Raw genomic sequence first — 17,144 nt, 5'->3', positions numbered from 1 at the left:
TATTTCGATTAAACGGGATACTCTTGATATTTTTCCTATTAATAATGATAATAAAATAATCAAAGACCATACATCTACACCATATAATAAATTAGACTATTACGAGACTTGGCCGCCGCGGACTAGTTGTCCGTCCTCACGGGGACTTCGTATTCTGAGACTTCGGAATCAGGCGCTCCAGTCTCACTTCCCTCGGCATCGAGAGTCGGATGGCGTCGGAACTCTCATGTCGCTACACCACGAAAAAGCAATCGTCCACCAACTTTATTCGAACGGCTACCATGGTCTCATCTCATCCTAGGCAGACAGACGGTGGGTAACGGTACCTATGGCTACCGACAGCATCGCCGTGTACCGTTGGCTACCATTCAGCCATAAAAATGGTAGCGGACACATGGCTGCCGTGTGTCAGCCGAGCAATAAATGAGGCAGAGTTGGTATTGGTAGCCATTTGTTAACGTTGGTGATTGGGGTTTAATTTTTTTTTTTTTTTTTGTCTTTCAATCTGAGCAGTCCAAATTGTTACCATTTTGATAATCAATGGCTGAAAAAATATGGCCTTTTTTACCGTTTGAGCTCGTAAATAATAATCTTTTTACACTTTCATCCTCCAATTTTCAGAACATTCTCCATCAATTCTCTCTACAGTTACCTCTACAATTCTTTACAACCAAATCTCTCTATATAATTTATACAAATAATTAGCTGTTTAACCATCTAAAACACTAGCAATTTGGTTTTAGCCAACCTTTCGTTAATTTCCCGTAAATAACCATCTTGCTTACGTGGCAGCTTATTAATTGAATTAGTTTTACCTTTTTGTCCTTACGCTATTTTAATTAGGCATTTTTTTTTTTAAAAAATTTGAATTAAATATTGAAACCGAATAGGAAAGTTTTCAAATTTGAAATTTGAATTTTGAGCAGATTTTGAAAGTTCTCAGCCATTAATTGTTATGTATTTGGAAATTTTCAGCGTTGACTTTAGGTAATTAGTTTCTATTTTCGTTGCAATTCATTAGGTAATTAATTTCGAATTAATTCTTCATTCATTGATATTATTTTGTCTTCCATATATTCATAATTTTCAGAATTTTCGTGCTCAAAATATTTCCAGAATTTTTTCAGTTTATTTACACGAGTATACTGTAAATAGGCTTTGTATTTACAGTGAATATAATGTAAATAAGCTTCGTATTTACACGAATATACTGTAAATATGATTTCTATTTACACGAACATACTGTAAATATGATATCTATTTACACGAACATACTGTATTAAAAAAAATCATAAACTTCTCTCAGCAAGAAGCTTGTCGATTTGCACATGCGTTCCAGGAACAAGAATGAACTTGATTCCCAGGTTATAAAGGATAGCAATATCCTGAATTGAAATAAAATTCATCAACTTTGAACTTATTAAACAAACCACGACATAAAAAATTAAAAAACATAAAAAAAAACGCTGAAATTCCTGAAATTCTTCGGTGTCTCTTCGTCGGCGGCGCGCTGGGCGACTCGCGGCGGTCGCGCGCGGCGACGCTCGGTCTCAGCGGGATGGCGCGCACGAGGAAGAGAAACTTGGGCTCGGGCTGGTGCTGGTGGCCGCGCGCAGAAGAGAAGAAGGAGAAGAAGACGGCGGCGCTCGGTCTCAGCGGGATGGCGCGCGCGAGGAAGAGAAGCTCGGGCTCGGGCTGTTGCTGGTGGCCGCGCGCAGAAGAGAAGAAGGAGAAGAAGACGATGTTTGGTCCGAGCGCAGAAGAGAAGAAGGAGAAGAAAGAGAAGAAGATTGCGTGTATCTGTGGTTTAATTACAGAGTTTAATGATTTTAATGATTTTAATTTGCGGCAGTTATTATCCGAAGATATTGCTTTTAATGATTTTAATTTTCGTGAGGTTAATGGGCGGGAACGGTTGAGAGGTTATTTTGGTATTTTTATCTATGTAAATAAATTGGGCTAGCTATTAACACGAAATTAACCAAATGTTGGCTAAATCCAAAACTGTCTAAACTAGGAGGCTATTTAGCTATATAACCCTAATTTATATACTTAAATTTTGGCAGTTTATAATATATTTTGATTTTTTTTAAAATCATATACTTAAGTATTTATTACAATTTATATTAGGGATCCCTTTATATTATATAATTTTGATTTTTCAAGAATTATATACTTAAGTATTTATTACAATTGTATTATATAGTTTTTATTTTCTAAAAATTATATACACTTAAAGTTATTATTACAATTTATATTATACAGTTTGGATTTAAAAAATAACTGGCAAGTCATCATCTCACCAAGGCTATCGTAGAGGTTCTCATCGAAGTTCTAGTCGCGCGCTCACACCATCACCATCAAGACATGAAGAAGAGGCTCAAAATCAACAAGTTGAGCAACAAAATCCCTCATCTCTAGCCATCCAATATCCACAAAATTGGTTGAATCTTTCTCACTACATCACGCAGCCGCTAAAGAGACGTCTCAACACGGCGAGATCATGCTATACAACTCTCAATAATTCGCCTCCATGAACAAAGACTACCTCAACTTGCTAGCATGGTGAAAGTAACACGAGAACATGTTTTCAATATTGTCCAAGATGGCCCAAGACGTACATTCGATCCCAATTTCAACAATTTCGTCTGAATCCACATTTAGTAGTTCAGGTCGTATCATCGATGATCGAAGACAAAGTTTGAAACCTGACACGGTCGTGGCACTCACTATTTACAAAGATTGGTGTCAACACGAAGAACGTTTTCAATAAACATTTGTGAACATTGATATTCACGATAGTTTTGATGAAAGCTTTCAAAATATGGATATTCATGTAGTTTATATACAATGTTTTATTCATAATCTTGTAATTTTGTTGTAATGTTTTTACCTTTTTTTTAATAGAATTATTAATAAAGATGCAATTCAATTTACATATTAGTACCTACTTTTAAAACATTAACATTTTAGTCCATATGATTTACCATTTAAATTTGATTTCTTATTTTTTTATTAAAAATCTGAAATTGGTATTTCCATTAAGCCTAATGAAAACACCACTTTCATTAAGGTCCGGAAGGCACAACTTTACCTAACGGATATGCCACTTCCGTTAGTCAATGAAAGATACAGTAACAGAAATAGAATTTTCATTACCTTCCAGTAGCCAAGATAATATAGCCTTACCAGCCAAACTTCAATACACGTAGGCTTTTGTTGGTTTGTTTTTTATTTCCCTTTGTCCTTTGTTTCTATTATTCATACACTTTTATTATTTATTTTGTTTTTAATTGGCTTGGTATTATGTTATCAACATTCAATACTTAAGAAATAAAATAAATAACAAATTTAATTATTATAAATATATTATATTAGATATTAATATTGTTTAGTTTATTTTAGTATTATAATTAAGATATATATATATATATATATATATATATTTAGATATTTATTTTTATTGAATATCTCTCGATAAATCCGGTATTTTGTGGCATATTCATACGGAATTGGTTTACTCATCGGTACGGGTTACCTTTTTTCTTGGCGCGATAGCCGTAAACGATCACTTAAACGTTGGTTATAAAAGATGCAATGATATGCTTGGTTTTTATTCGCAACATGGCAATTTAGAAGCGTCATGTTTAGAAAATTTCAATTGGTTAATGAATTTTCTACTTATCAACATATATTCCAAAAACGTTATTCTTGAAATTTTCTTAAAAGTGCGTTATTTTCAAGAAAAAAGAATATCTATTGGTCCATGAGCAACTTGATTATCACCGCAAGTTGCATAAAAATTAAAATTTTAGACTAATATTTACATAGGTCGTTAATGGAAAATTGAGTCAAAGAACGAGACCGAAATGCACACAATCATGCCACCCTCATCACTGCAGTCAAATCATCTTTAAGTCGATCAATATAGTGACTTTCTAATCTACAAGAATTCCAGAAATCGTAAAGATTATGGAATTTATGTAAGGATACTTTATTTTATGCTGTGAAATTATATAATAAAAAAAAATCAGAAAAACGCCAGTACAAAATCTTCAGAAAACATAGGTCCGGTTCCACGTAACTAATTTGGCAAACCTAGACCTAGTCTAGCACGGAGAGGCTGTTTCTCTCTGTGATAGTTCCTTTACTCTCCTTGTAAGATCCCTCATCACATCAATAATCACGGATTTCTTCTGAATTCTGAACTGGATAGCCAACTCTGTTGAAACCGAAATGCCCTCCTTCAATACTTGTTCGTCTTCCATTATTTTGGTCGGAAAGTGTCCGAGCGCAATCACGCATAAAGCAATGGCGGTTCGGAACGCAGCCATTTCATTTGCTACGCCAAGTGGAGCGTCCGATGATAAAGATTTCAGCGTTGCCAAATCATGTTTCTCGACTGTTTGGATATCATCGGCGAGAAGTACTCTTAAAGCTGCCAATAGGCGTCCCTCTATCAATTCTGGGCCCCCAATGCATACCTGTTCCCGAGAAGAAACTTTATAAAATATTTACAGCTAGAAAATGCAAAATGGATTCTTTGATGTAATTTTCTCGAGAATAACATTGTACTGTGTTTAATAAACACGAAATCATAACTGTGGAAATTACGTAGTGGTTTTGAATTATTTAGTTATGTTCCCTAAGTTTGTTTTAAGTTTTGAGGGAATACTTGGTCACAGGTTATTACCTAACAATTAGGAGCACGTTACATAATATTTCATCTATCTCCGTTCCTGCTAGATTCTAATCCAACTCTATTTAAAGCCTTAAAAACTTTTATGCCCTAAAATTAGATTTCTTAGGTAGCTTTCCTGTTTGGAATAGAACTAGGTGAAGTATTTACGCAACCTTGAGATTAGAAGCTTCTTCTCCGTCAAGACCTAGCTGGCTTAGAATCCTCTGCTGCCACGGAGACGGTGCAGAGAAGCAAGGCGAGGAAACGCCAGCTGCCATACTTACAGCGTCCAAAAGAGCTCCGTCGTATCTGAGCTCAATGCAGTCATAGGGGTTTGACGAGACCACAAATCCGTAATCCAGTAGGAAGAGATCGTTGTTCAAGCATCCATAGTTTAGTGCTAAATGATCGTTCTGTTTTATTTCAGCTTCAGCCACGACCTGGATTTGGACATAGCATCACTAATTTACCTCTAGTGAGAAGGAGCGTAATCTTTATCACCAATATTGAAATAGAGTTACCTTGACTAAAATCTCGGGATTTCCACCAGCTTGGTCCTGAACTATTCGAGCATTTGGGTTAAAGCTATGGTTACACATGTCAATGAGAGGAAGCATCATTGGAACGGAAGCCTCGGTGCCATGCAGACGGAACGCTCTGCTCGAGACGGCGGACATTGCCCATCCAAGGGACGACGCGTCAACGCTTAAGCCACCAAACGGGTGCTCGTGTGGCTTCACATTCTCGAGAGCTTCTCTGACTTCCTTCTCAAATTGAAGAAGACATCGACACCTCTTATTTACCTGAAACAAAAAACCCATGTCTATTACTTCTATGTACATGTTGCTTCTTAGTCACGTGTACCGTATCTTCTTTTTTTTTTTTTTTTTTTAATTCATTTGTTTAATCTGAGCTCTACTATTGACAACTAGCGCTAAGCAAAGACTGTATTTTTATTCAACTTTCCTTATGGAATCCAAAAAGTAAAAACTGACGGTTTAGTTACAGCTAAAATTAAATTATTTTGATTTACGGATTCCTTGGTCCTATATTCAAGTGGAAATAATAATTAAATACAGAGGGCTCTTTACTTCAGCTACATTTTTTAATGTTTCCCATCCCGTTTCCATGAAAAAAGTTTTTCGGTGGTGTGTTTCAATCCTCTTTCTAATTACTTGCAAAGTAAAACACCGTTTAGGTACTGAATCTATCAGGGAAAAGCCAAATTTGTAGTTTGTACGAGAAGAGATTAGGTTCCGGTGGAGCTTGTGTTCTTCATCCTTCTTGTTACCAAAAAATCTAATCACAATTGCTCCTGTTACGATATCTAAATCCCGGGCCGTATCACATTCCTCCTCAGAGACCGGATTCAGCAAAGAAACTGTTCAATTTAACGATTCCCTCTAAATTTTCAGTAACTATTCCATTCCTAGTATCTATTTCGAGAGGGAATTCTTAGCGTTCTGCCAGCTCCTAAGGATGTGAAAAAGCTTTGAGTTACTGCCGCGTTCCTAAACCCAAGTAGCCTTAGATATCGGCATAAAGCCTTTCTCCTATTTCGCTAAAATCCTGTTTAGACTCCTTACACTGATGCTGCGTACGTCTTTTTCAGTCGTCCACTCAGGCCCACCTTCAAGCTTGTCCAAATTATGTCTCCCATTTCTGACCTTCCGTTTTAATCTTCTCAGTGTCAACCCATTCCCAAATAATCCCTTTCAACGACTTCAATTTTTTGCATAAAAGTGAAGCCTTCCTACCATGTCAATTCAGACACATTCCACAGTTTCTCGACACATTTCTGTCAACTCAGCATCGTTCAGGCATAAATTATTGAAGCTGAAACGTAACTAATAGTAATTGATACACGATTAGAAACTCTCCCAGGTCCAAAATCAGTGCATTAAAATTCTGCATACCTGTCTTGCCCAGGTAGGCTTCCTTCTTTCTTCTCGGAAACATGTAACGATGAAATCACCTCCCACACTCTAGTTATCTTCACACAAATTAGGCCCAATCCTGCTAGAATTATTTACGAGACTGCTTCTACCCCGTATATCCACCAACTTGACTCTTCCATGCATATCTTGACTGATATAGAAGACCATCTGACAAGTTCATCTTTCACCTCCACTCTTCTCAAGAACTCCAGATACTATATATATGAGCCGTTTGTCCATTTTTTTTTCTCTTTTTTTACTTAAAGGACCACAAGAGTTATGTACTCTGGATAAGTTACCTAGCTTTTTCACAGTCAAGCTAGATAATATCCGATGTGATTATACCATGGAGTGTTCGGTTAATTTTTCCTTCCCCGTGAACATCATTTCCGATAGACAAAAATTAAATAAAAAATTACTGAGGGTACCTGATTAAGAAGAGGAGCATATTGCAAGTTCTTCATATCCTCCCCGGAAAAGAAAATGGGCACACTGTAAGCTTCGGGAAGATTGCTGATGTACGGCCACCAGAAGGATCCGACTGTGGCTCTTTCTTGCAGAAGCCTCAGACCCAATTTCATCGCCCAAAGTTCCTCTGCCCAAAATGCTTCCTCAGTACAACCCAATTTATTCAAACTTTGAATCTATTGTGATTGAAAGAAACAAAAATTATACCCCATGTCATATCATACATGAAATGAAATTTCCCTAGTACAATGCTAAGAAGCTTAGTAATGAGTGTGGATGATATCGAATTAAGATTTTTGTAGCAGAGAAAGACTTCTGGAATTGATCTGGAAACTACCAAGAAATAAAAAAATCAGCTCATTCTTCAATAGAACAAGCATCTGTGATTTTTTTTTAATAAAAATGTTTGTACATCAGACTGACATGGATCCGGAGAGTTGGTGTAAAAAAGGCAATTAAGAAAGAAGCTTCAAAAATCCAGTTTGATTAGGTCGCTAAGAAATTGTAGATACCAGGAACACGGCTAGCCAAATCGAGAAGAGCAGAGTGAATGGCATCTCCGGCGTCTGATTCCGATTCGAGGGGGCTAAACCTCAAGGGTAGATGATGAGGAAGCGCAATAAGCTCAGTGCCTTTAGGGATTTGGTCGGAAGCTGAGAGCCCTAGGCCGTTGGAACCGTCTTGGGTGATCTTGAGTGAGCGGTGAACGAACCCTCCGTGCCTCTGGACCCACTTTATCAAGTCCGGCGGCTGTGGCACTAGTCGCGCGGCGGCGACGCATGTTAGTCGCCGGAAGTGAGTCAGCGCCGACGCCATTGCCATCTTCGAAGCTGCCATGCCCGAACCCGCCTCAGGCACTGCCCACTGCGTCTTCTCAGCTAACTAGTTTCGAGTACCGCACGTATGATTTATGAAATGATAAATAATAATTTTGAGTAAAATTTATAATCTGGTTTGGCATGAGTCTTTAAAATCTATTAATAAAATATAATGATTCTAAATAATGAAAAAAATAGCAGAATAGTTATTTTCAATGAAATATTGAGATATAGAATGTTTAGTAAAATTTCAAAAGATAAATATACACGATATTATTATGATCTAAAATGTACTTTAAAATACAATTAACTTTTACATTTTGATTTCTTTTTCTAGTCTAAATACCTGCAAAATCTAAATAAGTAAACATAATTTCTTAAAATACAACCTTCAAAAACTTTAAAAATAGCTCACATTATATACCTATAATCGAAAGAGTGTAGTATAGGTCAAATCATTGAAAACAAAGTTACTTGATCTCAACCAAATAATCATCAACGCTAGTTTAACGCTTTAACGTAAGCTAGCTAAAACAAAGCTGCTTGGTTTTTTATTCATTGACAATTACAAATAGAATCTAACTTCTTCGCAAAAGTTGAGAGACAATAACTTGTGTCATAACTTCTTTTGTTGTGAATCAATTTGGTACTTGTGTGTGTAGTGTATTTGGTAAGAACTTATTACAAACTGCTTGAAACAATTTCATAATATTATACCTTGTTTCCGGTGTCTTGGTAGCAGTGGGAAGTAATAGCAACACTCCGCACAAATTATTTTACGATATTAATTTTTTTTTAACAATATTAAAAAAAAAACTAAACTTTGTAGAGGTTCAATGTTGTTATTAAGCTCCTAAAACAAGAGGCACTAAAAAAAACCAACAACTAAGAAACAAATAATGATATCTGAGACTATAAATATGAAGTTGAAGGTTAAATAACAATGTAATAATAAAAGTAAACTCCAATAAAGTGGAATGACTTTTTTCAACTTCTTGAATAACTGTTAAGAAATTTATAATCTAGTAGAACTCGTCGTCATGCGGTCTCTGTACTCTGGCTTTGCTTCTTCAACATATACATTTGATTTGAGATAAATTTTAGTCAGCTGTAGTTTGTCATGAAAAGCAGGAATCAAATATCACAGCCACAAGATATTTCCTGGAGAAAAAAAAAAAGCAAAGATTAACATGATGAGAATCCAAATTTATTTATTACCTTTGTTTATGAACCAAAACGAAACCTATGGGTCTACCAAAATCCATTGAAGGGTAATTTGCAAGTTTTCGAGTCGAAGAGAGAGGTGCTCTATTTTAGCAACAATGATCTTTGATGTGTCCAACCCAACTCATCTTTCTTCACTCGTAGTATCAGCTCCTATTTTTTTGAGCCAGCACCAAAATACACTACTACAAATACAGTTTTTCGGTGCGGATGACTTTTGGGTGCGACTTTTCGCACCCAAAAGTCGCACCAAAAATTACTTTCGAGTGCGACTTTTTGCACCCAAATGTCACTGAAGTAACCAAAAAATTTCGCTGATTTTTTTAAATTTGGGTGCGAAAAGTCGCACCCAAAAGCTCATCATACCTTTGGGTGCGACAAAGTCGCACCCAAAAGTCCAAAACATTTGGTCTAAAAATTTAGCGGAATTTTGTTCCCTCTTATTTCACGTCTAAAATTTCGTTCCCCTCTTTTTAGCTTACTCTGCGAAATTCTATCCCATAGGAAAGAGAAGAAGAGAAAATAAAAGAAGAAGAAGGGGGCTGAGCGGCCGAGAGAGAGAAAGAGAGGGGGAGCGAGAGAGCGAGACTGAGAAGGAGAGCGACCGAGGGAGAGGACGCGCGGCCGACAGCAGCCACCGAGACCGAGCATCATCTCGCGCACGCGGCCGAGAAGGAGTGAGCGCCGTCGCGAGCACGCCGAGGGCACCGGCTGAGAGGAGATCGCCGGGAAAAGAGGGAGAGAAGGCCGGAGAAGACGCGAACCCCACCAATCTCACTCGAGGTAAGAGAAATTTCTACCTCTAGGGTTCGATTTCTAGGGTTTGGAAATTGAGGGTTTTTAATTTCAAGCGAATTAATTGGTGTAATGGAATGATTCAATGATGATTATGGGAGATTGAGATGGTTGTTCTTGATTTTGAGCGAGCTTGAGTTTGAATTTGTCTTGGCCGTGTGAAATGGTTAGGGCCGTGCGTGGTTTGGATGTGTTCATGATGAATATGAAGTTAATCTTGATTTTGTTTGGTGATTTATGCTCGTTAGAGATTATATGATGATTTTTTTTTGCTGATTCTTTGGTTTGGTTTTGGCTGAAATGAGTTTGTGAATGAAGTTGGGTTGGCCGTGTGTTTTTGGATGCTGGCCGTGTGTTGTTATTGATTTTTGTGACATGATTCTGAGGTTGTTTACTTTTCATTGAATCTGGGTTTTGAATATTGAGCTTGTCCGTGTGAATTCTTGGCTGTGTGAATTGTTTGGCTTTGGTGAAGTTAATTGTGTGATTCATTTTGAGTTTGATTTGGCTGTGAATATAAAACCCAGAATCTGAGAATTGTTAGTTTTGAGTTGTGATGTTGAAAGTCGCACCCAAAGGTCTTTTTTGTACTAGTGATAACCCATGCAATACAAATACAAATACAAAAAAAAAAAAAAAACCTTTTTTGAAACATATTATATGTTGCCTCGGAATCAAGCAAGGCAGCCAAGCACTAAAAAAATATTTTATAAAAGGAAAAAAGAAAAAGTTTTCATTCACTAAACATATAATAAAAATATGTTTTGTGGTTAATGATATGCTTTTACGAAATGGAAAAATATCAGAATATTACATTCTGGGAAAATATAGGCAAATGATTCTCAGCACTCCAAGAATTTGTAGAAAGGCTCAAGCGGCAATTCCCAAGGTTGCCAAGGTAACCTGAAAGTTAAATAGAAGCAAAGATTCTGACTATAACAAGAACAAACAAATCAAGATTGGTTAATAAGTATTCAAAATTAGAAACCAAGCAAGAGAGGACTTTGCACAATTATTATGTACTTATTGCAGCTATCAAAGTGTGCATTTCTATTGGGTTTGATTCTAATCTAATATCAGCATCGAGGTAGCTTTATGTTTACCTCTAAAAGGAGAAAGCAAAGAGATCACCGAGGACACGATGCTTGGCCTGATTCTATGAAGAAATTGTAATCAAACTTGGAGTTGAGGTAAAATTTCTATCAAATTCCAGTTGTATGTGCGCCGCCCAACTTGTACAAAGCCACAACATGTTATAAAAATGTGAATTCATATACATCTGGAACTGAGTTCTTGAAGAGTGAATGACACACCACATTGATTCTGAGGTTGTGTTAGCCATCAACAAGTACAACAGTTCTTCATTAAAATGACACAATGCATTGTCAAAATCAAACTCATTCTTCTATTTATTTTTATTTTTATTTTATATTCAAAAGTACATTAGCTAAGAAACAAACAAAATGAAGTGAGGAAAATCAGATTCATCAACACAGCATAAAATCCCTCATCATAGAACAAGCCGTAAAGCGATAAACACTAATGGCAAAAATAATAAAATAAATGTTTAAATAGTGAAGGTTCGAATTACCATTGACGTTCATCAGCTCGTCCAAAGGAAAAGCTAGTCTACACTTCTTCGCCAAATATTATTTAAACCCAGCGACCATAATTTGACTGACCATAAGAATTGTGGAGGATGTGTGTTCATGGCTGCGCAATTGGAACTCTTGCAGCCATGGGATCGAGCGGAAGAACTAGAAGGTGGCGGATTGTATTGTTTGTACGAGCTCTTCTATTTCATATTTTGTTTGCTAAGATCATTGTTGGCCTGTGTGACTAACAAATGCTGGTCTCACTAATGGTAATTCTTCACCGCATTTTGGAATGACATATCTCAGTATTCCTATTATTAAATCACAATCTTGAAAGCTTAGTGTACTTCACAGATATGCAAAAAGTATGTCTTCATTACCAGACAATAAATTTTATCTCTGTAAATTAATAATTCATCATATAAAGTCTACAAATGGAGTAAACAGAGTTAATTGTCTCAAATAAAGTGTACACGTTAATAAGTCTGGGCAGCCGGACCTTTTGATGCAGAGCTCTTCGCTCGCCTTGCTCGTTTCTTCTCAGAAACATAGTCAATGTCCGCATCCATCTGTTTGCTTGAGGAACCGTCAACCGAATAAGAGAGAATGGACTATTATAGCATAATAATAATAATAATAATAATAATAATAATAATAATAATAATAATAATAATAATAATAATAATAATAATAATAATAATAATAATAATAATGATGATGATGATGACGACGACGATGACGACGACGAAGATATTGACAAACATTCATGCAAGAATGAATACATACCGATTGATAGAGCTCAAATTCGATGTGAGCTTGCCCAGAGAGCCGAGGTGAAGAATCGAGATGGTTTGAAAGAGGAGTAGTCACACCGGCCAGTCCGGAGCTCAATAAGCTTGTCATAGAAAGCTTTGTTAGCTTCCGGTGCTCCAAGTTTAGTTGCAAATCAAATAAAATTTTTGTGAAAATAAAATGAGCAAAACTGTTATGAAACAGTGATGTGAAATCAGCTCGCCCAAATTACCAGGAGTGTATGCCCACTCCCTCCTAAGACTTTGATGAAACGATCCGACTGACAGTTCGTTAATGTCAAAATAAAAATATCTTCGCCCCCAGTAACTTTATTTGCCTGCGAGGTCTTCTATCACACTGCGGCCTAGAGCCCTGGCTTAATAAAGGTACTGAGCTGAGCTAGGTCTATCACCGTCAGCCCGACTCCTTTCTCCTTGACCAAAGTTAATAGTCACGTGACTATCCTAAGAAAGTTTGGACACATTTGAGGTATAGAGATCTTGAGTGAGTCTAAATTTTCTAACAGAAAAGGAGGAAAGGGGAAGCGGACCCGCATTCGTTAAAAAAATATCTCAAAGGTGCAACAAAAACTCTTGTGGATAGTCACCGCCGTCAAGTTTAGACCAAGCAAGGCGAGACTAATCTCTGAGGGAATATCGAACTCCTCGAAGTATATTTCAAGATCTATCTCCTAGACAGTTGAGGGAGATCTGAAATCCTGAGTGACTTCATCTAACTTCTCATGAGAAAGTTTGGGTTTGTTTGAGCTTGACATCTTTAACGACTTTTAAGCTAAAAACAACTTAAGAAAAACCCAGATCAGTCTAAACGATATCCTAAAATCTGAGTTAAACCTAGAAAAACTAAAAAAAAAAAACCTGGGCTCAAGAATTTCAAGGTGATCTAGGTCGAACTAATGAAAAGTTGAGTTTTCTAAGGGATGAGCTCATGAAAATCTTATTTTTAGAGACAAACATGGAAAAAGCTAGAAGATTCTAGAGATAATAATTTTAGAATGAAATGAAAGAAAAATAAAAAAGGGAATTGGCATGTAACAGTCTCCAAAGGGCAGTAAGAGCATCTTTAATGGTTTGTAGCTTAACAATTGTGGGGACTTGCTAGCAATTAGCAAAAGTTGTAAGCTAGTTGCTTATCATTATTTTGCACTTCACCTATTAGCTTAACTAAGCTACTAGCTTAGCAAATTAAATGGACCAATTTTTATTTTTTTATTTAATAAGTGGGAATTGAATAGAAAATAATAATAAAATATTAATTATTGACATGTGGGATAAAATTAAGCTAAGAGAGTGATTTAGTTTACCAATAAAGAACAAATTTGCTTAAATTAGTTGTAGCTTAAATTGCTTATGTGAAAAGTTAAGCAAATATGGTATTTGCTTACCATTAAAGATGCTCTAAGTAATATAATGAAAGTATCTTTTCATTTCTCTGCTATTTATTGACGTCGATTCAAGAGTCCATCACGTCATTCAGTTCAAAATTCTCGCTTGAGTAGGAATCTCCACTCTCGCTGAAGAATCTCAAACGTCAACCAACTCAACACATACACCTATCATATTGATACAAAAATGACATGACACGTGCCTAACTAGGCTCAACTTTGTCGCTTAAATTTGAAATTCGAATTTCAAATCAACAAACCGCTTATTCGATTTTTCTTTAGTTTATTAAAAAAAACGTAGTATTAAAAAGGATATCACTCGTTTCAGAAAAAAAAAATGACATCCTTCGTGACAGAAAATAGAAAACGACATAGTCTAAAAAAAAGACAAAAAAATAGAAAATGACATATTATTGAAAAATGACATGGCATTTAAGAAAAGAGAGAAGGACATCATTTGAGACTGATGCTAGAAAAGGATAACTATTGAAAAATGACATCAGTCATTTTAGAAAATATAAAACAACATTTAAAAAAGAAAATGGCATACTATTGAAAAATGGCGTCAAGTCATTTCAGAAAATAGAAGACGACTAACGGATCGATTGTGGGGGTAGAGGTAGACCTCCCAAGTTAAAACATCTAATTACGCCCAAGCCCTTATGAAGACTTAGTGATCCTGAGCCTAGATCGTCCAAGTCCACCTCATTCAGATGATGTCGCCACTACTACAAAACAAGGATTCTACAACGCTTAAAATCCGTTGTGGAATGATTCTACAACGCTTGTCAAGCGTTGTAGAATCCTGCGTTGTAGAAGCTTCTACAACGCTTAAATATCCATTGTAGAATCCAAGGGGTTTCTACAATGCTTAAATATCCGTTGTAGAATCCAACTTTCTACAACGGATATCTAAGCGTTGTGGAACCTCCTACAACGGTATAAGTCCATTGTGAAATTTCTAAATAATTAAAAACTTCCCGTCGCGGCGACATATATTTTTCGCCGCGGCGAGATTTTATACAACGGATATGATATCCGTTGTAGAATCAACTCGCCGCGGCGAATATTACACGTCGCCGCGGCGGGAATGTTGCCGCGGCGACGTCAAATCTTAGCCGCGGCGACATGATTCTACAACGGATAATTATGCGTTGTAGGAAGGCGGTGAATCTCATCGAGATTAAGTCCAAGCTCTCCACGTCATTAGCCTGGGATAAGTGGTCTTCTCGCATTCGTCACCTCGAGTCAACATGCAAAGAGCTGCACATAACTCTTTGAAGACTTCCATTCCGACCACCTTTCTTCTTGATCAACGAAGAAAACCGACCTCGACCATAAATAGATCTAATTCAACTGAAAATATATTTGTTGAACTCGTCAACTCGTTTAGCTGTTGCTATTATGGATGACTCACTTTTTTTTAAGTTTCAAAATATTTGTTGAACTCGTCAACTCGTTTAGCTGTTGCTATTATGGATGACTCACTTTTTTTTTAAGTAATGGGAGGTGAGGATCGAAACATGTCACCTAAACTAAAAAATATACTGAGATAAAAATGGACTGTCAAAAACGAAAAAAAAAACAAAAAAAACATTAGACGTTTGATATTACTAAATAGCAATAAATAATAATGACGTGATCCGTTGACTATTTCACTACTACAAAATACCCTTTTAGAGTCGCTCAAAAAGCGACGCGTTATATTTTGGGCGTCGCTTTTTGAGCGACGCATATGTTAGTGACGCCCAAAGGTTTGGGCGTCGCTTATGACCGAGCGACGCTTCACGTAAGCGCCACGTTGGATTGGCGGGTTTTTTTTAATTGGGCGTCGCTCTTTTTATTTGTGACGCTTTATAACCTGGAGTCAGACTGGCGTCGCTCAAAAACTGAGCGACGCCAGCCTGGAGTCGCTCAAAAATTGAGCGATGCCAGGTTTTTAGAGTCGCTCAATTTTTTAGCGACTCCAGGCTGGCGTCGCTCAAAAATTGAGCGACGCCAGCCTGGAGTCGCTCAAAAATTGAGCGACTCCAAAAATATTTTTTTTTAATATTTAAAAAATAAAAATAATCTCAGAATCTCTATATCATATTCAAAATTAAGAACCCCCAATTTCAAACATTCATAAACCCTAAATTTAAAATCTCGTCCAAAATTCATGAGAAACTCAAACAAATGCTTTCAATTCACAATTCCAAGCGCAAATCAATACTATTCGGTTACTAATCCATATCAAATCCACTTCAATTTTACAAATCCCAACCAGAAATCAAAATTCTCAATCTAAGAGCAAAACCCTAGATTTCCAAAAATCCAACTCGGGTTTGATTTTCTCACCAAATCTCTGTGAGATTCCGACTCCCCGTTTTGTGTGTTCTCTCTCTCTCCCGGTGATTCTTTCTCGAGCCGGCACCTTGATGGCTCGCGACGTTCTTGCTTCTCGGAATAGCATGATGAAGAAGATCAAAATGGACGGCGGTAAATAACAACAAATGTACATCCTTCACACCGAAATCAATAAAAAAACCTAAGAATCTTTACCCATAACATCATGAAATAAAAAAAATAAAAACAAAAAAAACCTAAAAAGACCCTAAAACTAATCTCTTACCCGTGCGTCACGACTGAAAACGTTCACCAAAACCACGACGCCGGCCGGAGTAAAGTGCTAAAGATGTGTAATGGTGGTGGAGGTGGTCGGTGGAGATGTGTAATGGTGGTGGAGATGGGTTTCAATGGAGGATTTTGGGGTCTTTGGAGAGAAAATGTCGAAGAAGAAGATGAAGTGATAACTGTTGTGCGAAATCTCGAGACTTATGCATTTTAAAAAGGGGGGGGGGGGGGGGGGGGGGGGCGTCGCTCGCTTTTTGAGCGACGCCACGTCACTGGCGTATTTTTTAAATATTCAAAAAAAAGATTTCTGGAGTCGCTCAAAAATTGAGCGACTCCAGGTTGGCGTCGCTCAAAAATTGAGCGACTCCAGAAATCTTTTTTTTTTTTTAAATACGCCAGGCCACGTGGCATGGGGCGTCGCTCGCTTTTTAAGCGACGCCACGTCACGTGGATCTGGCGTCGCTCAAAAACCGAGCGACGTCCCATGCCACGTGGCCTGGCGTCGCTCAAAAAGCGAGCGACGCCCCACGTCGCTTGCTTTTTGAGCGACGCAAGGCCACGTGGCCCAATCAAATTAAAATACCTTAATTTTAATCTTTTCCACGTCAAACGAGCTCCAAAAAATACTGTTATGCGTCGCTCAAAAATGTATGCGAAGCAAATATAGCGACTTCTAATAGGTATTGTGTAGTAGTGTTTACTAAATGGACTATTTAAACGTTGCCGAGGGAACAATCCCGACACCGGACTATTTAAATAGTTGCCGAGGGAACAATCCCGACACCAACAACTTTTTCCTTCTCGAATTGCTACATA

The 17,144-nt window shown here is 37.2% G+C and overlaps 1 protein-coding gene across 2 annotated transcripts; it reads right to left on the bottom strand.

The window, feature by feature from the left end:
* Positions 1-3,912: 3,912 nt before the first annotated feature.
* On the bottom strand, positions 3,913-8,004 carry LOC149404492 (Rubisco methyltransferase family protein). 2 transcript variants are annotated; one of them, XM_089608072.1, is made up of 5 exons: positions 7,599-8,004; positions 7,047-7,213; positions 5,203-5,484; positions 4,855-5,121; positions 3,913-4,484 (listed from the first exon to the last, which is right to left on the bottom strand). In XM_089608072.1, exons 1-5 carry the CDS (start codon positions 7,921-7,923, stop codon positions 4,110-4,112), a joined length of 1,416 nt encoding a protein of 471 aa, XP_089464198.1. In that variant the 5' UTR covers positions 7,924-8,004; the 3' UTR covers positions 3,913-4,109. The 2 variants fall into 2 exon arrangements, with proteins under 2 accessions (XP_089464198.1, XP_089464199.1); XM_089608073.1 differs by having other exon boundaries at positions 7,047-7,262; positions 7,599-7,846.
* Positions 8,005-17,144: the final 9,140 nt, after the last annotated feature.

The sequence above is a fragment of the Urtica dioica genome, chromosome 2, assembly GCF_054948205.1.
Source record: "Urtica dioica subsp. dioica isolate 48M chromosome 2, U.dioica_male_clone48M_v1_H2, whole genome shotgun sequence".
In the NCBI taxonomy this organism is placed as follows: domain Eukaryota; kingdom Viridiplantae; phylum Streptophyta; class Magnoliopsida; order Rosales; family Urticaceae; genus Urtica; species Urtica dioica.
This window is presented reverse-complemented; position numbering and strand designations above follow the sequence as displayed.